Below are 22,667 nucleotides of genomic sequence, written 5' to 3' on the forward strand. Positions count from 1 at the left end.
TTTTATAGCATTGTCCACTTAGAGCCTCACCTCATTGTCTAATTTGATGTTGGTGCTGAAACCCACTTACCAAACCTCTTCCTTGTGTTGCCCGTGCCTTGAACATTAGCCTTTCTAACTGCCTTCCTTCTGGGAATGTTCTGTTCCAGCGTGCATGTTGTTTAATTGAAACTGCGCCCCATTGCTGTCTCAAATACTGTATTTAAACCATCCCTGGCTTTTGTTCATTTCTCCTGAGTGAGACTGAAGTGTGCTTTCATGCTGCCATTAGTATGAGTTGGCAGACAAATAGGGAGGATTTTTTTCTTCTTACCTCGTTATCTACCCAAACAAAGTCCCGAAAAGACAGACCCAGGTGGCTTCCGGTCTCAGAATCCTAAACATTCACAGGCTTAGAAGTGTTCTAGTTTAAAAAAAAAAAACCTAAAGATTGGAAGCCTTGGGGGCCAATTATCCTTGCTAGTCCTCAGAGCTGTTTCTTAATTGTCTGTAATGGTCCTTTCCAAACTGTCTTTCTTACACATTTCTTGTACGAGGCCTAGAGAGGGTTTTTTGTTCTTCTGATTTCTGCTATCCTGACATGATTGTTGTTTTATTTCTAAAGTCATGTTCACTATTTCCCAACTCTGGTTATCTCTTGAGGATTATTAAAGTGTTTCCTTTTTAAAAACTTCCTCCCTGAATAGCTTCGCATGACCCTTGATGTTAAATACCAGTTTCACCTCAAATAGACAGACCATAGTTTATTTCTCCACCTATATAGAACGTCAGTACTTCATAGGCATTTGAATCATAATGTATCTGAAAGAGAGTCTTAATCTATACCCTTTCCTTCCCTGAACCTGGTCAACTCAGAACTGTTCAATTTCAGGGCTGGAGCCATAGCACAGCGGGGAGGGCATTTGCCTTGCACGCAGCCAACCTGGGTTCGATTCCCAGCATCCCGTATGGTCCCTTGAGCACTTCCAGGAGAGATTCCTGAGTGCAAAGTTAGCAGTAACCCCTGAGCACCGCCGGGTGTGACCCAAAAAGCAAAAAAAAAAGAAAAAAAAATGAAAAAAAAAACTGTTCCATCTCAATAATGGGCCTACACCTTCTCTTAGGAATTTAATCTAAGAACCTGGGATTGACATGGTTCCTTCCATAGTACTGTTAATTGGGGATTCATGCACCTCTGCTTATCTGTTTTAGTAGAATCCCAGTATAAGCGCCTATTTCTTGCTGTAATTCCAGAAAATCCTGCTAATTTCTACTACCATCATCTCCGCCCTCTATATCCGCTCATGAGACAACGTTTCCCCTGCCCTCCCCCCATCCTCTGTGTTTTTCCACTGAGGACCATATTCTTAGGAGCCATAGGTGAAAATCAGATAAATCAATGAAGGCAACTGCGAAAGAGTAGGAAGCCTTCTGGAGGACAGGGAACGCACAGAAGGTTATAAGGTCAGAAGGGGACCACGGCTGACAAAAGGCTGAGAAGCCTGCTCTAAATAGCATCCAGCTAGTCATGGAGATCCCAGGATTTAAGTGGCTTTTCTGTATACTTAATAACCAATGCACAGAGAATAAATAAGACAGCCCTTGGTCGGAATGCTATGGATATGTTAAATGTTTGGGACAGCAATAACTGACCATATACTTTGAACCAGGCCCTTGTCTGCATTCTTGTTTGTTACTGCACATACTTGATCCTTCTCTCTTCCTTTTCAATGCCTTTCTGTAACTCTGTTCCCTCCTACAGACTCAACATCACAAAAGCCAGTAGGCCAAGCTTTTCCACCCCAAGACTAACTAAGCTTGCTTTTTTTGGGGGGGGGTCACACCCGGAGACGCACAGGGCTTACTCCTGGCTTATGCACTCATTAATTACTCCTGGAGGTGCTCAGAGGACCATATGGGATGCTGGGAATCGAACCTGGGTCCACAGCGTGCAAGGCAAATGCTTTGCTCAGTGTGCTATTGCTCCAGCCCTAACCTTACTCTTTATAATGGTTTTTCCCCAGATAAGAGGTTTTTTATTTTTATCTTTTTAGCCAGCTTCCCTGTCTTTTCAAAGTGAGACTATCTAAAGCATTTTTTTAAATACATTCTTCCCAATATTTTTCATCTCTCAACAGCCTGATGATTTCATCTGAACACTCATGTTATTTTAGTATTTTGTTTATTCTCATTCTTTCCTCGGATAGAATAAAAGCTCTTTAGGGCAAGGAGCTTAATCTCTGCCCTTCAGAACCTCAGATCCTGAAAGAATGTCCAAGACACAGACAGCCCACCAGCATCTGTTGAATGAATGGTTCCTCCTACACTCTTATTAACATAATTGAATGTTCCTCGCTTGGTTCTTCATTAAAGACTAGAAAATATCTTCCAAGGAAATTCTCCACATAAATCTCTGAGATGGCAAGCAGTCTGAAACTATGAGGGGAAACGAGGGAAAGAAGGAAAGAAAAGCCTAAGGAGACGTCAGAAGGCTAAGTTCTGTCTTTAACTTAACATGGGTATCGTCGAAGGGACACATTAGCAATGTAGAGAGCCGGTGGCCATCTGCTCCTTCTGTATGTTTTTTGAGCCTTAAACAACAACAACAAATCTGCAATACTGTTTCATTTCATAGAAATAGAAAAATCTGTTTAGTTATGACCCGAATTTTTAGTTTTCATCTTCAGTTGTTCGTGAGACCCTCTGGAAGGGTCTTTCCGCATCTAAGGGAAGGAGGGGGGTGGAGGAAGGAAGGAAGGAAGGAAGGAAGGAAGGAAGGAAGGAAGGAAGGAAGGAAGGAAGGAAGGAAGGAGAGAGAAAGAGAGAACTACAAGATGGAGGGAGGGAGAAAGGGAGGAAAGGAGGGAGGAAGGGAAGGAAGAGAAAGAAAGAGAAATGTTCCACTGACGCCTGCCAGACAATATCCGGCATAGAAACAAGTAAAGCAGGACAAGATATATTGGGAAAAGATAATGAGGAGTTATAATCATGATAGAAACTGAAGCTCCTCTTGTTCTCGCTGCCCTGCGCCTATTGCCATGAGTAACCTTTCTCCACCCCATCTCCCCATCTTGAAGCATCCCCTCCATCCTTTCATTAAGCCCCTTCACCTAGGCAGCCAGCAGTTCTTTTGTGTTGTCTTTTGAGCTCTCCTTTCCTTCCTGTGCCCTCCCAGGCTTCCTGAGAACCTTCTCTGTCTCCCACCTGTCACTCCCGCACCGACACATCTGCCCTGCTTCTGCCAGCCCCTGCTTACGGGACTACAATTCATCTTGCTTGGTCCTGCTTCAACCCTTTCAGGGACACTGTATTTCTCTACTACTGTCAGGGCACACTCCTGAGCTCGGGCAGTACAGCCCTTCCTAATATGCCCATTGCCTGTCTTCCGCTCACAACCTCAGTCCCCTCCCAGTCACATTCGGTGCTTAGCATTTTGGCTGACACCTCATGTATTGATGTAAGCACTGCCTTATGTCTGCCATACCCCCCTACCATTGTTGTCGGGGTCTTTATCCTGTTGTCAGTTTTATCACAGGTGAAAACCAGGCAAGGTCAGTGTGTGGCTCGGTAGCAGAGCACACACAGGCCTAGCCATGTGTGAGGCCCTGGTTCAAATCCCAGCACTGCAACAAGCCTGCAAACATACATGAAAGGGTTTGGTACTATCCATGGTTTCAGACATCTGGTGAGGTGGTCCTCGGAATGCCTTGCCCTCAGACAAAGAGTGGCTGCTGTGCTTATTTCCAGCCCTTGGGACAAAGTGGGTGGCTTGGGGAGTGAATGGTACTTTATACTCCAGAGGAAGAGTACAAATCTTTCTCTCTAGATCTGGTGCCCCACCTGAGAATCTGGGCCAAAGAGGTATGACCTCAAGGACTGTACTTGGGCCATCAGCACTTTCTAACTGTCCCCATGTGTGTCTATACACACACACACACACACACACACACACACACACACACACACACACATATATATATATATATATATAGTGGGGACATATGACAGTCACATGGGCTGGAGCGATAGCACAGCAATAGGGCATTTGCCTTGTGCGCAGCCAGCCGAGCCGGGTTCGATTCCTCCGCCCCTCTCAGAGAGCCTGGCAAGCTACCAAGAGTATCTCACCCGCACGGCAAAGCCTGGCAAGCTACCTGTGACATAGTCAATATGCCAAACACAGTAACAACAAGTCTCACAATGGAGATGTTCCTGGGCTCACTTGAGCAAATTGATGAACATCGGGAGGACCATGACCGTGATGACAGTCACACAGGTTTTGCTGACCTAACTTTTTTCCAGGGCATCTTCTCTTGCTACTATTTTAAAAATTATTAGCTCCTCAGTACCCTTTTTCCAATATACCTTGTCCTGCTTTCGTTGTCTCCACGACAGATGTTTTCTGAAAGGTGCCAGTGGAACGTTTCTCTTTCTCTTCCTTCCTTCCTTGCTTCCTTCCTTCCTTCCTTCCTTCCTTTCTTTCTTTCTCTTTCTTCCTTCCTTCCTTTCTTTCTTTCTTTCTCCCTTTCTCTTCCCCTTCTTCCTTCCTTCCTCCGTCCCTCCATCCCTCCCTCCTTCCCTCCTCCTTTATTTCTTCCCTTTAGTTTTGGGGTCACAGCCAGCAATGCTTGGGGTATAGTCCTGATTCTGTGCTCAGGGATCATTCCTAGTGGGCGCTACAGAATTGTGTGGCACTGGGGATTGAACTTGTCTTAACTGCTCCCAAGGCAGAGCCTTATACACTGTCTCTGGTCCCTGTTTTGACTCCCCACTGCCCAGAGCCAATAATAACAAGACAATATGGAAATTTCTGGGATTTCCTGGGTGTCTGGCATAGGCTCTGGAACCTGGCAGAGATTCAAATATTTGCTCAAAAGCATTTCTAACTCTTGACTCAAAAATATATAAATCATCTGCACTTAGCAGTGCCCCAATTTGAGCATGAGGAATTTGCTCCTTGTAAGTTTTCCAGTGAGGTAGCTGATTAACTATAATTTTTGAAACATTTTTTAATCACCTTAAGTGCTTCTCCTTCATCCTAATTGTTTCATAAAGCTGTCAGGAAAAGAACCTGCTGCTGGTTATAGATGGTTCTTCTTGTCTCCAAGATAGTCGTTTTAAAAGCAGTTTTGCCTTTTACTATAATTGTATTCCAAATTTACTATTTCCTGAGTCTTAACAGATTATCATTTGTACCTCCTTTTAACACAGTTTTTGTTAATGATATAAAGTTCAAGTATACTCAATACTTCACGTTTATGTCTCTAAAATCTAAGATCACTTTTCTCCAGTGTCCAAATGTCATTATCTCATTTACAAAATTAGCAGCAATATTTTTTATTATCACCAGATACCAAATTTTAATTTCATTACATTTTACCTGATGCCAAGAAATATCCTTTTCTGCTTGTTTTTTCATGCAGATTCTTGAAGATGAGGTTCAATATTGTGTTATCCTAGAGCTGAATATTCAAATTAGCCTTTTATATGTGATACTCCCACATCATACTGCCTATTTGACTTGTTTTACATCCCTGGGAGATTCTCTGTTGCTGGAATATTTTCTTATTCTTAACACATACGAAGATATTAGCCAGGAAGAAAATTGTTTTTCAAAAGTTGTAGATGCTGATAATTTATACCAAACCTTGCTTGAATGCTTCTCATCTCCATTGTGTGTTTTGTTTTTGTTTTAGACATTCATTAAATTCAGGAGGGTAGGATAGCGTTTTTAAAAACCACTAAGAACAGAAGTAGAAACCAACTTAGGTTTTCATACCAAGCTAAGGTATTTACGATCATCTTTAAATTTTCTTTTCTGCCTATGTTCGTTTAAATAGATACACTTTTTTTAATTCTTGAAATTGGCAAGAATCTTTGGAGCCAGTATGCATATGAATATAATACTAACTTCTGTCATCTTTATAAATATCATTATGCCATGTATAATTTCCAAGTTCTAGAATTTTGAAAATGAAATTTGTACCATCGGGGTTTTGTTTTTAAAGAGTTTGAATATTATATTCTCTTAAGGACTTTCCTTCTAATGCCTAACATCTGACTTTTATATTTTATAATGAAAAAGAACATTCAACTATGTTTGCATCACCACAGAATGCATCAGTTATGAGTGTTCTGGATGACTAAGTCATATCATTCATGCATTCATTCATTCCATCAGTGGTACTGAGTCATGACATTTCACCTCACCTTTTCTGGGCGGGAATAATCAGAGAGTATAACACACCTGGTTGTTCTCAGGACCTTCCCTGGCTCTGTACTCTGAAGTGATTCCTGGATGTGGTGCTCAGAAGACCATATGTGGTTCCAGCGATCAAACCAAGGTCCACTGCATGCAAGACAATCATTTTCACCCCTGTGCTATCTCCCCTCCCCTTCCTTCCCCCCCCTCCATTCCCCTCCTCTCCCCTCCTTCCCCTCCTTAGCTCCTCTCCCTTCCCTTCCCTTCCCTTCCCTTCCCTTCCCTCCCCTCCCCTCCCCTCCCCTCCCCTCCCCTCCCCTCCCCTCCCCTTCCCTTCCCTTCCCTTCCCTTCCCTTCCCTTCCCTTCCCTCTCCTTCCCTTCCCTCTCCTTTTTCTTTTCTTCCCTTTTTTCCAGTAAAAACAGATTTTATTTCGAGGTTTTTTAGGAAGGGGAAGGAGGAAGAGAAAGTGAGAGAGAGTAATACACAAGAAAAAATGTGAGCTTTCTCCAAAGGCAGTGACAGCCCCTACACACACCCCAGCATTAGATATGAAAGCATGAAAGTACACATCTCAAGAGGGGAGATGCGGGCGACATATGTGCTAGGGTACCAAATGTACTCGGCCACAGGGTATAAGAAGCACAAGGGCTTGGGCAGCGTATGCGCCTCTTTTCTTTTCTCTTCTTTTATTCCTTTTCTTTTTTCTTTTCTTTTCTTTTCTTTTCTTCCACTCTACCAACTGATTCCTGGCAGTGTGTGTGAGTTGTCACTGTATTCATCTCTCTTAAATTGTTCTATGTGGTTCAGGGCCTCCTACATACATTACAAATAAGTAGCCCTTTGCTCCTCAGGAAAGAATTCTGTTTAAGTTTGCATTGTTTCAGATTGAAATAAGGAGACACAGAAAGGTCAAAGAGCCTATGCATGTCTCAGAGCCAGGAGGTACATGCATGTAGCCTCCCCTCAGAATTCATATATTTAGGGGGGGGGCTGTAGTGATAGTATAGCAGGGCATTTGCCTTGCACACAACCAACCGGGGTTCTATCCTGGGCATCCCATATGATCCCCTGAACACCAGGAAGTAATTCCTGAGTGCAGAGCCAGGAGTAACCTCAGAGCACTCTAGCTGTGACCAAAAAAGCGCACCCGCCCCCCCCCCCCGAAAAAAAAAAGAATTCATCTGTTCAACTACAGCACCTTCTTGGCGCAAAATCCCCTGCCTCCTTGGGTCTTTTGTTCCACCCCAAGAATTTTAGAACATGAACGTCCTAGATGCCGCTTACTTTCATTGTGTCTTAAGATATGGCTGATGGATACTCTTCCCATATCTTTTTTTCCACCCCCTGCCAAGGTCAGCAAATTTCTCCAAAGGAGGATTAGATAACAAAAGGCTTTACAGGCGCATTTCAACTATGTATCTTATGTATATGTGTGTTGTGTGTGTGTGTGTGTGTGTGTGTGTGGCGGGGGGGGGGGAATCGGGGTTAGAGTCTTTTCAAATGCAAAAATTATTCTGTGCACCCAGGATGTGCAAGAACTAATCAGAGACTGCTTTTCTGCCAGCCTCTGCCCCATGCCTTGCTCAGGTATCCTTTGAGTACTTTGAGCCTCCACCCTTTATATAGTGCATTTGAATCATTTTTTAATTCTTACTTGTTTTCATATTGTGCCTCTCGCTCTAATAGAAATCATTTTAAGAAATTCGAAGCTTTGTTACTCAGTTTCTCCCCTAGCATCTAGAATGGCACCTGCCCTTCGTGAAAGAAAAGTAAGCCTTGACTGTAGCAGGCAGCTTCTTGCATAGAAATGGACATAATTGTTCGTTAAGTGGCTTAATGCATGTCCGGTTTTTTCTTTGCTTTTTATGGGTCTTTGTCTTTTTCAGCTCAAAGGCTTAGCTATCTCTCCGCTAAAGGAAAAAAGCGGTAGAACTTAATCTCGGCAAGCTAGTGTAATGCATAGTTACAACACGTGTGGAAGTGTGCTTTAGTCCAGCTTAGGTGCTAATTTCTTCCTTTTTTTTTTTCTTTTTGGGTCATACCCGGTGATGCACAGGTATAATGCAACAGATGACTTTTCTTGGCTCAGTCACTTTGGAATTACTCCCGGTAGTACTGAGGGGATCATATGGGATGCTGGGAATTGAACCTGGGTCGGCTGTGTGCAAGACAAACGCCCAACCCGCTGTGCTATCGCTCCAGTCCAACTAGTTTCTTCTGACTGTGCCTTAGATGGCTCTCCCTGCCTCGTTTTCTCACGTGCCTTGCCTGGATCAGCTCATGCGCTGGTAGCCAGCACCACTCCTCCATCTGACTTTACTAGGCAATGAGAAAGATTGTAATGCAGACTGTGATTCCTGTAGATTCTCTTGCCCAGAATTAACAGAGGATGCTGCTATCCGATTTCAGATTGAGCTTTGAAAGAGCCAGCTCACCTTGGAGGCCTGACTCATAGGATTCTGGTTATCTTAATTTTTGTCCTTATCATCTTAAAATGGGAGTCCTTAACCTAGACCTTGGGGTTGGTTTGGAAGTTTGTGAACTTCCTGTATGTATTTGCTGATAACAGAAAATCTAGGGAGCAAAAGATGACAGCTTTTGTTCTAGTGCAGTCTGTGAGTGTTTAATAGAAGAGAGAGAGAATCTTTTAGCTGGGGCCTCTTCTGTCTAGAGCTTTGTACTACACTATAGTCCTAATAATTTGAAGTGCAGCTAGTGCACAGGTCACTTAGCAGGATAGGATAGGCAACACGTAAGACTCCCCCCAAAAATAAAGCCTTTCCAGGCCTCTCCCATGGTTTCGGTCCTCCCTCTCATTCCCACCTGATCACCAACCTTGACCTTGCCAAAGTATATCAGCTCATCCGAGTTCTCTTGGTGTAGAGGACCCCCTTCTCATACTAATTAGAAGTACAATCAGATATGCAGCATTTCCAGGTTTTGGCTTTTAATAGTGCCTTGAGGCAGAAGAAAGCCTGACTTTTTTCTTACTTAGCTCTACCCCTCTGGAAATTCTTGTCTTGGACCACCAGGAATAAGCGTTCCTTCTCTTTAATGGCTTTTTGTTTTTTCACACTTTTCTGGCAACAGATGACTTTTCCTAAATCAGCAGCAGTAATTTCAGATGCCATTTCTCCTCTGGGACCAGCTCCTAGCCAGAGGCTCTCCCTCCCAGGTAAAATCAGGGCTGCCCGGCAAGCTACCGAGAGTATTTGATATGCCAGACACAGTAACAACAAAGTCTCCAATGGAGACGTTACTGGGCCCGCTCGAGCAAATCGAGCAAATCGAGCCCTTTGGAACAGACTGGAGAGGAAAGAACTGACAGTTCACCTTTGAAAACCTTGGCGTTCTTTCCTCTGCAACCTCAGACAGTGCAGCAATCCTTCCTCCCCTCTTTCGATCCACAGAGACCAGTCAGAGCGTCTTCCTGCTGGGACTGACCCCTCTGGTTCCTCCATGGCCGTTTTGGAAGCGATGGAGTATGTTTTCCATCTCTCTTTCTCTGTCTTCACTGTGATCGTTCAGGTCTTGCAGTGGTCCAGTTCATGTAACTATGGGAGTCAGAGCTTCCTTGCCATCATTTTCTTGCCTTAGCCCTTCAAAAGGAGGAGGTGGAGGAATGCCAGTCTCAACAGAGACCAGAAAAGAATTAGTGTAGCTCTTTTTTGAGAATACAAATGGCAAATTGCTTTGCATGTCTTCCACCAGAAGGAATTACAACCGGCATGTGAAATTGAAATCTTTCCCCATCCCCAGCGTGGAACACTGCCAGGGTCAGCCTGCATGCGGAAATACAAGCAAAGTCACCTTGAGGATATCCTTCCCCCAAAGTGAGGCCTTGGATGCTGACACATAAAATTCTATCATCGGTGATTTATTTTCTCATAATAGTGTCTCTTTGACCTCCTGACCTTATTAAATTCAGATCCTCCTGAGGTGAGCAACATTTCCAGATCTCTCCCTCATTCTTTCCAAGTGCTTTGAATCACTGGGATGTAAAAAAAAAAAAAAACCAGTAAAACATCACATAGATGTTTGAGAAGAACAGGTGGGTATAGGATGAATATTCTGCCCTATTGTAGCACTGTAGCACTGTCCTCCCGTTGTTCATTGATTTGCTCTAGCGGGCACCAGTAATGTCTGGCGAGACTTGTTGTTACTGTTTTTGGCATTTTAAAATCACTTCGGGGAGCTTACCAGGCTCTGCCTTGCAGGTGGGATACTCTTGGTAGCTTGCCAGGCTCTTGGAGAGGGACAGAGGAATCCAACCTGGGTCGGCCCTGTGCAAGGCAAACGCCCTACTGCTGTGCTATCGCTCCAGCCCCTCTGCCCTATTACCACTAGGATTATTGTCAAATTGTTGTTTGATTGTTTGGCAGTGAATTAAGCTTTATGGTTCCATAAAATGGTCTCCACTGCATTCCTTGAATTCAAGCAGCTTTCTAAAACCAACTCATCTTAGTCAAATCTCAGAAGTTACCAAGCATTTTAAAGAGTAGTTAGAAGAGTAATTTCTTCCCATTTTCCATGTTTCCTGGTAGATGGGAAAACTGTGATGGGAAGTTGGCATGTTTGACAAAGATCTGTCTTCATTAAAACATAACTGTGCACCACTAACAGTGTTCAAATAGGTAATTGAATTTATGGACATCTGAATTGAATTCCAGAAATCAAAGCCATAGTAATAAGAACTGGACCTGAGATCGCTGAGACCACGTAATTTAATTCCTCGGCCAGTTGAACTATTATGTCTCCCTCTTCCTTGCTATTATACCAGTAAATTGCTCAAGCAGATGCTATGATGGATGATGGGCATATATTTTATTCTTTTTCATAGCTAGACACATACCAGAATGCAGATCACTTTAAACATGGCTCTCTTGATCACGAATATTCTTTCTCTTTGGAACTTTCAGTGCAATGCTAAAGGTATTATAAAGGAAATGGAGGAAGGCTATGGGGAGCAGGGGAAGAGATCTCGGGGGGTATAATTTTACTTTCCCACCTGGATTCACAGTACTCTTAGCTCTGGCACACATGCATGGACCTTATCACTCCATTTACGCCACAAGACAGCACACACACACACACACACACACACACACACACACACACTGTGATGAAAAGAGAAAACTGGTTTGATTGGATTTTTCACCCTTTTCCTGAATTTTCCCCTTAAATAGAGAACTAAATAGCACCAGTACCTATGAGTTGATGGAACACAGAAGGGAACTTAGCACTATAAATTGGCCAATGACAACCTCAATATGTCACTGTCACTGTCCTCCCATTGTTCATCGATTTGCTCGAGCGGGACCAGTAACATTGTGAGACTTGTTACTGTGTTTGGCATATAGAATATGTCACGGGTAGCTTGCCAGGCTTTGCCGTGCGGGTTAGATTCTCTCGGTAGCTTGCCAACCTCAATATTGCTGGAAAAGAAATGGAGAGGTAGAATTCAGGGGGGGAAATATGGAGCAGCTGAGCAGCTGTGAACTTGAGGGTTTTCTTTTGAAATGTTGCCACAAGTGGTAGATTTTGTGCAGGCATCAGAAGAACAATAATTTCACTTCATTTATGTCAGCAGAGGTGAGAGTTAGTGTCAAGTAATTATCATTATATGTATTTTCTCTTTTTCCTGATTTTAATTGGTTAGAGTCTTCTGTGCACTAACACTTATTAACACAAGGATTCTTATTATCATTAATGCTCTGCTATTCAGTGTTCCTCTGTATTTTCTTTTGCCATATTGATCAACATCCTTGGATGTGTTCGTTATCATTCTTGCATGAGACCGAATTGAAAGTTCACAGGACATGGAGAGTATCATGCTAAGTGAAATGAGTCAGAAAGGGACAGACACAGAAGGACTGCACTCATTTGTGGAGTATAAAACAACATAGCACGAGGCTGACTCCGAAGGATAGTAGGTACACGGGATAGGAAGATTGCTCCATAGCTGGAATCCTGCCACATGAGCAAAAGGGAGAAGGCAGCTGGAATAGAGAAGAGATCACTAAGAAAATGATGGCTGGAGGAATCGGTCTGTATGGGAGATGTGTGCTGAAAGGAGATAAAGGACCAAACATGATAACCTCTCAGGGTCTGTATTGCAAAATAATGGCCAAAAGTGGAGAGAGAGTATGGGGAATATTGTCTGCCATGGAGCCAGGGGAAGGATGGGAAAGGAGGGGGGGTTATACCGGTGATATTGGTGGTGGGGAGTGTGCACTGGTGGAGGGATGGGTGTTTGATCATTGTGTGACTGTAACCCAAACATGAAAGCTATCTCACGGTGATTCAATAAAAAATATATGTTCATATATTCAATAAAAAATATAAAAATATAATATATATATATGTTCACCAGGAGTCACATACATTTGTCTAGAGCGTTTATCAAAGTTCCTTCACTTGAGTTAATCAGGGAATTCCTTCAGTTTGATTCATCTGTTTACGTATTCACATTTACTTACGTATTCACATGTATTCTGCTTTATATATTTTCTCAGCATAATTAACTTGTATCTGTGGGGCCGACTTTCAGGTTTTGAACCTTTGGCCAGTTCCCTATCTGCCTTCCCAGTCCACGGAACTCTGCTGTTCTCTTTCTCTGACCTGCTTGAAGTCAGATTTCCTTTCCAATGCCCAGCTCACATCCAGCTTGTGGCTGACAGGACTCCCCAGGTTCTCAGCCTTTCATTGTCCTGTCACTTCCGTCAGTAATACTCTTCTCCCTGTCGGTCAGATTCCCCTCTATATTCTGTCTACCTCGACATCTTTTTTCTTAGAACGGTTTCATGATCTGATCAGAGAACAAACATATTTCTCTGATCTGGCCAGATGCATGTGATAGACTGTTTAACACTCATATTCCTGTCTTCACTGATTATCAGATACTCTTGACAATATCTGCATTGCCCGCTGCATGGTTTCCACAATAAATTATCATAATTTATTTATTAAAGAACCGTGACTTGCAAAGTTGTGGATAGTGGAGTTTTAAGCATGTAATACTTCAACACCAATCCCGCGACCAGTGTCAGCTTCCCCCCTCCAGTGTTCCCCATACTCCATTGCCGCCCCACCCCCACCTGCCACCTTGACAGGCATATTTAAAAGCTCAGTGGTTGCAACTTAGATCCCATGGCTTCAGTGTTGTTGGATTTTTGTTCTGGTTCCTGATGTTACTGCCTCCCAGCCACCAGTAGCGGCATCACCTGGTAACTTCTTAGAGTGCAGGGTCTCGGGCTTCATCTCAGTCCTCTGATTCAGAAGAAACTGTGGTTCCAGTGGGATGCCTGGTGATCAGCGTTTTCATACACCTTCCAGATGGTTCTGATACTTGCAGAAATGTGAGGGCCATTTCAGTGTTTGGGTTTTACAATTAGCAAAGACAGGGGAACACAATGGACTTCCCTGGCTGCTGGATATTCCAGTCACTTCAGTGGATCTCTTCTTCCCTCTTCACTTCCAGCTTAACATGTTGACTCCATGTTGCAATTTGTCTTAATTAAGCCATGTCGGTGGTCCTCACAGGTATCAATCCATTAAGCTTTCAGTAGCAGTATCACAACCAATATCTCTTCGGGGTAGGTGCTGTGTAGTATTCCCCAGTGCCTTAAAAGAAGTAATCTCTGTAAAACAATAAATTCATTTTTTGAGTGTCTCTTTCCCAGTCCTCCTTTAAAAGTAAAATTCTATTTTTATGCCAGTTTTAGTATTATGGAAAAAAATTGAGCAGGGGGCTAGAATGTTAGTACTGTGGGTAGAGCATTTGTATGAAGGAGACCCGGGTTTGATCCCTGACATTCCATATGGTCCCCTGAGCACTGCCAGGATTAATGCTTGAGTAAAGAGCGAGGAGTGAGCCTGTGCATCTCTAGATGTGAACCCAGAAAAAATTTTCAGCAGGAAGTATAGATTTACCTACAAATTCTCTCTGTGCACCCCTCTGCTAACCCCATTATTATCATTTGAAATTATATATCATAGTTTGTTCCAATATTAGCAAATTAGCATTAAATCTTATTGTCTACAGTAGACTACATTGGTCTCCTTTTCTGCTACACAGTTCTGCAGATTTGAGCAAATGTATAATGTAGTATATTTATAGCAGTGTATTATTGTGATACTGTTCATATTAAACAGAATTAATTGCTTTTTCAAGTAAGGGGGCAAGGTGGTGGGGATATAAATTTTTATAAATATTTGATTTTTGGAGGATGCTCGGCCCAAATCCGAGTAGGCTTGGAGATCTCGGCCCCGGAACCCGCGTGACTTTGTCCCTCTGCCAGTACCTTCATGTGTGCGGAGAGTGGTCTCAGCATGGTGGTGGCTGGTCCTGGAGGTCTTTGGCTGCCAGAGCCCTGGTCGGGGCGGGGAGGAAAGCTCAACCCGCTCCCCTCCAAAGGGTCCCAGTGAGCGAAGACAGTCAGGCGCAGGGGCAGGAGATGGGTTCCGGGGCCGAGATCTCCAAGCCTACTCGGATTTGGGCCGAGCATCCTCCACCCAGATCCTCCAGATTCCAGTAGGCGGGGGTCACACCCACCAACTGGCCCCCTGGCGCTGTGTAATCCCATCAACAGCCAAGACTCAGAGACTAGGAAAACCAGTTCCCGGAAACATTTTATTATGAAATCTTATTATCTCATTCCTACTTTGGACAAACTGTCAGGTTACCGAATGTAGCCTGCCCACACGGCAGAGTCTGGCAAACTCCCCGTGGCGTACCCAATATGCCAAATACCAGTAACAATGATGGGTCTCATTCTCCTAAAGAGCCTTGAATATAATCTCAGGGCTAGGATGAAGGAGACTTTACTGGGGCCTGCTCGAGGCAATCGACGAATAACAGGATGATTTGTGATTGTGTGATTTGTGATTTGATTTTTGGCCAGCCCCAGCTGCACTCAAGGGATCACTCCTAGAGGGGCTTGGGAGACCCTACAGGGAGCCACGGATTGAACCTGTCAGCCACACGTAGTCTACTCTTGGTGCTATCTCTCCTGCCCCGAGCTCTATTCCAAATGCCCTTGGTGCTCTGTTCATCCCTCATCCTGGCAGCTGCTCACACTGTGGTGTTCATCATGTTGCATTTTCCTGGATGTCAGATAATTGGAAACCCAGACATTCTGCATTTGCAAATGTGTAAACTAAGACGGACAGACACAGCCCCAGTTGAATTGGGATTCGGGCTCTAACCTGCTGGATTCATGCTTCTGTGTGTGTGTGTGTGTGTGTGTGTGCACGCGCGCGCACGCGCGTGCATGTGAGTATACACACACATGCACATCTGTGTGCATGTGTGAATATATGTGTGTGTCTGTGTGTGTGTGCATGCATGTTTGTGTGTGTGTGTATGTGTTTCCCTCCCTCGGAGGGCACATTCACCCTCTGATTAGCCAAAAATCTTGTCTGTTTTTGGGGGTGTTTTTTTTCCTGTCGTGGAATTGGTTTAAAATGTCTCTTACTGTGTTTTTATGTTTCCTGCTCCAGCGATGACAAAGTAGTGGAAGTAGCCGAGGAAGAAGAAGTGGCTGATGTTGAGGAAGAAGAAGCCGAAGATGATGAGGATGATGAGGAAGGGGATGAGGTGGAGGAAGAAGCTGAGGAACCCTACGAAGAGGCCACCGAAAGAACCACCAGCATCGCCACCACCACCACCACCACCACAGAGTCTGTGGAAGAGGTGGTCCGAGGTAACCTACCATTGGCGGGGGTTCCCTTTTCCCTTTGCAAGAGCCAGGCAGCATCCTTGAGTTTGAATTTCTCTCCGTCCTACCACCCTTGCCTTCCCCATTTAAAACCCCCAAATTCCAAATCGTAAGTCTTCTTATGCTTACGGAACGTTGGGGGATCTTTGAAAGCAGTCCTGCGATTCACTGCAAGGAAGCAAAACCCTGACTGAGTACTGGCCTTGGTCTGCAAAGTTTCATCTAACCAGACATTGTCACACTGGACATACCTAAGTAACTGTGCTCCCTGGAACTGAAGTTCCTTGGCAGAGGGTGTCTGCTTTAGTGTCTGTTGTCTTATTCACCACCTGCCCACTGTTATCTACTCAATAGCTCTTTTTCTAGTGCCCCTTCTCCCCAAGAAATCTATCTTCATTAAGTGAACAAACAGTACCCCACATATCCACCACCCCCACATCTGCACCTCAGGCAACACCACCCTGCTGGGTCATACCAGCATCCGCTCAGGACACAGTATTGCCCCCTTTGGGAAACAGACCTAAACGATTAGCTTCTTGAAGGCAAGGCCTGCATCTCATGCAGTTTTGTGCAGAATGCTTGCCTTACAAAAAAAAAAGTTTTCCATAAATCTCAATTGAGTAGTTGCCATTAGGTTTCATTAAAAAAGATTTGCTAAGTATATTTAATTTTGCTGGGAAATTTAACTAAGGTAATTTGATTGTCTTCACATTTTATGCATTACTTTGTGGGAGGGTAGAAAGAACCTTAATATCTCAATCATCATTTTCTGTTGAATTAAAGTTCCTTTGAGAATGCTGTGAACTAAATAATTAAAAGACCCCCTTTTTTTACTTCTATGAAATCAAAGGAAGCTTTCAGTTTATATTACATAATCAAATGTCATTATAGCAACTAGTTACTTGTTGAGATTCTTTTGGGTTGCGGGAGGGATTGAGGGTGGAGAATATCCTGTCTTTGAGCTCAGAAATCACACCTGGTGGTGTGTGCAAGACAAACACCTTAAATCTTTTGCCAAGGAGTTGAATTTTTTTTTAATTTTATTTTATTGAATCACCATGAGATACAGTTACAAGATTTCATGTTTAAATTACTTTCATATAATGATCAAACATACATCCCTCCACCAGTGCACATTCCCCACCACCAGAATCTTGGTAAGCAAGGAAACATGTGAAATCAATGGAGGACAGTGATGAACGGTTCCCTGACTATCAACATATTCCTGAACCATTAGTTTCCCCACTGAAGGAGCTGAAATTTTTAAAGGATTATGTAGCACTGTAGCACTGTCCTCCCGTTGTTTGTTAATTTGCTTGGTGGGCGCCAGTAATATCTCTACTGTGAGATTTGTTGTTACTGTACCTCGGAACAAACTCTCAAAGGGTTATGTACAGTTAAAAATGACCCTAGAATTAAATTGACGATATGCAGTTAGGAGTCTCATAGTGCTGCGAATGCATTTGAAACCTATCCACAGATGTTACAACATGTTCACTTATTCACTCACTTTTTACTTAGAATGATTTTTAGCTCTTTCGTGAGTTGCCAAGTTATCACAGTAGTTTCTTCTTCACTTGATTGCATTTCTGTAGAGCTCTGTTGAGTATAACTTAACATGTCATGGTATTCACTTACCTGGGAGCCGAGAGATAGTTCATGCTGGTGATGGGGGAGAGTCAGGAGGAAAGTGCCTGTCATGTGTGAGACCCTCTGTTCAATCCCTGGCAGCTCATGGCACCTTAGTACCACATGATGGAGGTCTGGAGGACTCAGCACCACATCACTGGCCCTAGCACAGAACACTTGAACCCTCAGCTGCTGGACTTGATCATCACTGGAAATGGTCCCAGGCTCTAGATCTCCACTAGGTGTGGCCCCTATTTTTAGAATGCAGTCTTGAGGCCAGAGAGATAGTACAGCAGTTTAGGTACTTCCTTTGCATGCAGCCAGCTTTGGTTCAATCCTCAGCATTGCTTGTGGGTCTCCCACCAGGCCCAGAAATGAGCCCTGAGCACAGAGCTAGGAGTAAGCCCTGAGCGCCACCAGGTGCGACCCCAACCCACCCACTCCCATGCAATCTTTTAAGTAGCACTTCACTGTCCTCCTGTTGCTCGTTGATTTTCTCCAGCGGGCCCAGTAACATCTCCATTGTGAGACTTGTTGTTACTGTGTTTAGTATATCGAATACTTCACGGGGAGCTTGCCAGGCTTTGCCGTATGGGCGAGATATTCTCGGTAGTTTGCTGGGCTCTCCGAGAGGGGCAGAGGAATCGAACCGGAGTTGGTCAGGCCGGCCACATGCAGGGCAGATGCCCTATCCCTGTGCTATCGCTCCAGCCTGCAGTCTTTTAAAGTGTAAATTCATGAAGTTTCTCTGCCATCATCATAATCTGATTTGGAAGGGGGGTGGAGGGTGTTTGGGGTTACACCCAGCGATGCTCAGGGATTACTCCTGACTTTGAACTCAGAAATTACTCCTGAGGTCCTCAGGGGACCAAACGGAATGCTGGGGATCAAACTCAGGTTCACCGCATGCAAGGCAAGTGCCCATAATCTGATTTAGAGTGTGTTCATTATACAAATAAGAACATTCACACCTATTCACGATTCATCCTTGTTCTATACATTTAATATAAGCAGGATCAGAGGCTGGAACGATAATACAGTGAGCTAAGTGTATGCAGAGCATGATTTTTATGCAAGAGGCACAAATTTAATCCCCGAGACTGTGTCATACCCCAGGCAGTAACCCCTAACCTCCTCCAGGTATGGCTCCAGAAAATATGGAAGAATCACACCTGGTCTTTGCATCTGGCTTCTGTCACTCAACATCGTGTTTTGGGGATCCTGCATTTATTTAATTTCAACTTTTAGAACTGAGATTATTCTGTGTCAGACATTTAGAGTTATTAAATCACCCTAACAGCATTGAATATTCTTTTTTAAAAATGAGTACTGAGGAGGAGATGGGTTGATTAACCTTATCTTGCTCTACTTAGCAACATTTTGCCTTCAGTTTAGTACATACACGATTGTAAGTAGACACACATTGAAGTAAGTGCACTTTTAGTTTGAGCCACTGAGAATTCTTGCTTGTTAGGATTCCTTATACCCTATACAAGATCTGGCCAAATGAAATTGTTAGCTTCTGTTTTGTTAGCAAAGAAAGATTTTTTTTTAGACTTTTCTTCTTAAAGCTGAAAAGATATGTGACTGCAAATTATGGCAGTTGTTATTCTGTAGAGGGACTAAAGTTCTTGTCATCTCTGTCAAGATAGCTATTTGCATAATAATTAAATGTTTACTTATTTCAAGATTACTTGTTGGATCTCCTGTTTGGTATAAACTGTTTTGTGGAGCTCATGAATTGCATATTGAAAAAAAAAAAACAGGAAAGCTGACCAGCCTGGGTTTTAAAATGTATGAAATGTAAGTTAAAGAAATACACAGAGTGTGTGCTATAGTAGTACTGACCCAGAATCAATTAGAAAGAGCTAGAAATTGATCATAGAAAGTTCTTGTGGAGGAAGTATTTGAAGTACAATTGGAGGGGTGGGTAGCTGATATATTGGTGGATTTTGTTTTTGTGTAGATTTGAGTCTGTGAGAATGTAAGAATCAGTGTGGTCCTGTGGGCAGACATGTCACATGTTTTGGATTAGTCGAGTTTAAACTAGAGCAGATGTCATACATAAGACAGTTACGAGAAATTAGGTCGGAACTGAAATGTGGAGACTCTCAGTGCCACACTGCCAAGTATGACAATTAAGTATATACGGTTGACTAAGAACCTCCTGTGTGCTGTGGATGTTTTATGGTAGAAACAATGGAGAGATTTTTTTTTTATTTTAACTGCTCTTAAGGGGAGTGGTGGACAAGAAGGGACATGATTTTGTGTGTACACAGAAAGGATGTCACACAAATTTAGGTTCAGAGTCAAGGCCAAAAGAGAAGTCTTTTGAAATAATATGATCTTGTTATATTCCAAATTAATCAGTTTTTTTGTGTTTCAGTTTCCACCCCCACCCCCTTTTTTTGGTTTGATTTTTGGCTTTTTGATGTTGTTGTTTGGTTGGTTGGTTGGTTGGTTTAGGGGCCACACCCAGTGGCATTCAGGGCTTATTCCTGGCTCTGTACTCAGGGAGCATTCCTGGAGGTGCTCAGGGGACCAGATGGGGTGCCGGGATTGAACCTGGTTCAAGCAAGTGCAAGGCAAGCATCCTGCCTGCTGTCCCATCTCTCCACCCTTCGTTTCTGTTTTTGTTTATGTCTAGCATAGTAGACAGACTATACGTATTCATATTTTTGATAGAAAGAGAAGGACCATTGAAATAGATTTTTTTAAACATTCCAGACTAGAGATTATAAAAAAGAAACTGCCCACTAAAAGATAACAAGTCAAAGTTTGATGGCAAGAAAGGCTATAAAAATGTCATTCTGAAAGCAAATAGTCTTTTAGAGGTACCATTAATGCCAGAAATAGAATAATATTGCATGGCAGTCAGTCTACCCTACTTACTACAGCTTTGGACAAATGCTCTCATTGAGACAAATCTTTTTGGAAATAGAGTCCTAGGAGAAGTATGGCACTCTGTTCATGTCAGAGAGTTTGCTATATTCCCAGATATAAAGTAGAAGTTTTAGAAGACAAAAGAACCACTGAGCTACATCAAGAGCCCTTTCCCTTCAGTCCTTAGTATAGGAGGGAGTTACAGTTTTTTTTTCCTGATTCAGAATAATAGCATTACTACAGTTGATCACTAACTTTGTAAAACTCTAATTACAAGTAGTCAGCTCCTGTGCTAAAAATATAAATTAGAGTGACTTGAAGAGAGAAGAGTTATTGAAGAGAGGCTTCTAATCTAATTTTCAATGTTAATGTTTTGGGGCCCCAGAGAAAATGTGATTTACAACCATACTTAATAAGAAAATTGTTTCTTCATTACCAACATATTGCTGCTAATACAAATCCTTAATGTGCTTCATTAAAGAAAGAAAGACCTCAATACTTTTGTAACCCATTAAAATTCGAAAGAATTGGGCAGAAGGAAGAAAAATAGAGGCCATTTTAATCTGGTCAGAATTCGTTCAGCCTTTCTTTGTTAGAATCAACCATACTAAAGGGGAAGATATCAATTCTATGTGTATTAATGGTTGCCGAGGAGAAAAAAGATTGCTTGATAGGGTTTCTCTTCTGACTTTAGAATTTATGGGTTGTAACGAAAAACTTGAATAATAATCGGGGAGAATAAGCCAGTACCAGTAGGAATAAAACAGTAGAAATTAATTTTATTTTAATTGGGGGGGGGGGGGTTGAGCCACACCTGGCGATGTTCAGGGATTACTCCTGACTCTGTGCTGAGGAAATACTTTAGGCAGTGCTCAGGATGTAATACAGGATGCAGGGGATCGAACCTGGGTGAGCTACATGCAGGACAAGTGCCCTCTCTGCTGTTCTGTTGTTATTTCAGTTCTATAATAGAATGGTTTGACGATTTTCCTTAGCTTTCTGTATTTTCAGAACTTTCAGACATCAGGATAATTCCAGAATTCTGTCTTCTAGACTCTGAGTAAACAAATATGGGCATTTAGAGTAGCACTGTAGCACTGTCCTCCCGTAGCTCATCAATTTGCTCAGGCGGGCCCAGTAACCTCTTCATTGTGAGGCTTGTTGTTACTGTGTTTGGCATATGAATACATCACGGGTAGCTTGCCAGGCTTTGCCATGTGGGCAAGATACTCTCAGTATCTTGCTGGGCTCTCCGAGAAGGGCGGAGGAATTGAACCCGGGTCGGCCAGGCCGGCCGTGTGCAAGGCAAACGCCTTACCGCTGTGGTAGAATCTTTGATTTTACTGAGTAGCAGTTTTGTCCATCGAGGGTAATTCTTGAAGTTTTCCTTTGGTTCATTGCTCAGCACACAGCATCTGCTTGCCTTCTCACTGCCAGATACTGTGCTATCATGAACAATGTAATGGGCAGATGGCACTCACTCTGTTATGGCAGATCAGGCTAGAATTCTTACTTTTAGGATCACTAGTCCCCTTTTAGCATCACTGGTCCACCTTTTAGGGTAGTAATGCTAATTTTAAAGCTTTCTAATTTGGCTGTGTGGTAAAAATTTTACTTCCCCTTTTAAAAGAGAAGACCAGCAGGGCCTAGAGAAATTCTATTAAAATTTTTCTGTGGCCCCCAAATAGGTAAGTGGCAAAGCCAGGATTTGCCTCCAGATGGTTCAGAATATTTCTGAAACACTATTGTTAAAATCTTCCTTCTTGGAGCGGGAATGATAGCACCAACCCAAGTTCAATCCCCAGCATCACATGTGGTCCCCAGGAGTGGTACCCGAGCACAGAGCCAGGAGTAAGCCTTGAGCACTGTCATAAACAAAACAGAAATAAAATAAAATAACATAGACAAGACAAAACAATCTTCCTTCTCTTTTTCTTTTATACACACACACACACACACACACACACTCACACTGGTCCAATTAAACCTCTCTTATAAATGTGTACACATAAATAAATATGTATATAAACTCACCTTACTATTGGTTCGCATCGAGTATATTCTAAATTTTACTTAATGATTTAATGACTTGGGGACAGCAAACTATAGCCATCAGCCAAATATGGCCTGCCATTTTTTATAATAAAAATATAATTTTTGTTTTATAATCAAAATAATTAATCTAGTTTAGTAGATAATAATAATCTAGTAATAATAACCCTCGAGATTTTTAAATCATTTCCTGGCCTTGGA

General features: G+C 42.9%; 1 protein-coding gene across 4 annotated transcripts in view; it reads left to right on the forward strand.

Annotated features, from left to right (window-relative positions):
• Nucleotides 1–22,667, forward strand: part of APP (amyloid beta precursor protein) — a 281,027-nt gene that overhangs the window by 133,999 nt on the left and 124,361 nt on the right. For all 4 annotated transcript variants that reach the window (XM_056109208.1, XM_056109209.1, XM_056109211.1 and 1 more), the window contains exon 6: nucleotides 15,685–15,887. In XM_056109208.1, coding sequence (XP_055965183.1) covers nucleotides 15,685–15,887 — 203 coding nt within the window. The remainder of the gene's footprint in view (nucleotides 1–15,684; nucleotides 15,888–22,667) is intronic.

This window comes from Sorex fumeus, unplaced genomic scaffold (genome assembly GCF_029834395.1).
Source record: "Sorex fumeus unplaced genomic scaffold, SorFum_2.1 ptg000265l, whole genome shotgun sequence".
Taxonomy (NCBI): Eukaryota; Metazoa; Chordata; class Mammalia; order Eulipotyphla; family Soricidae; genus Sorex; species Sorex fumeus.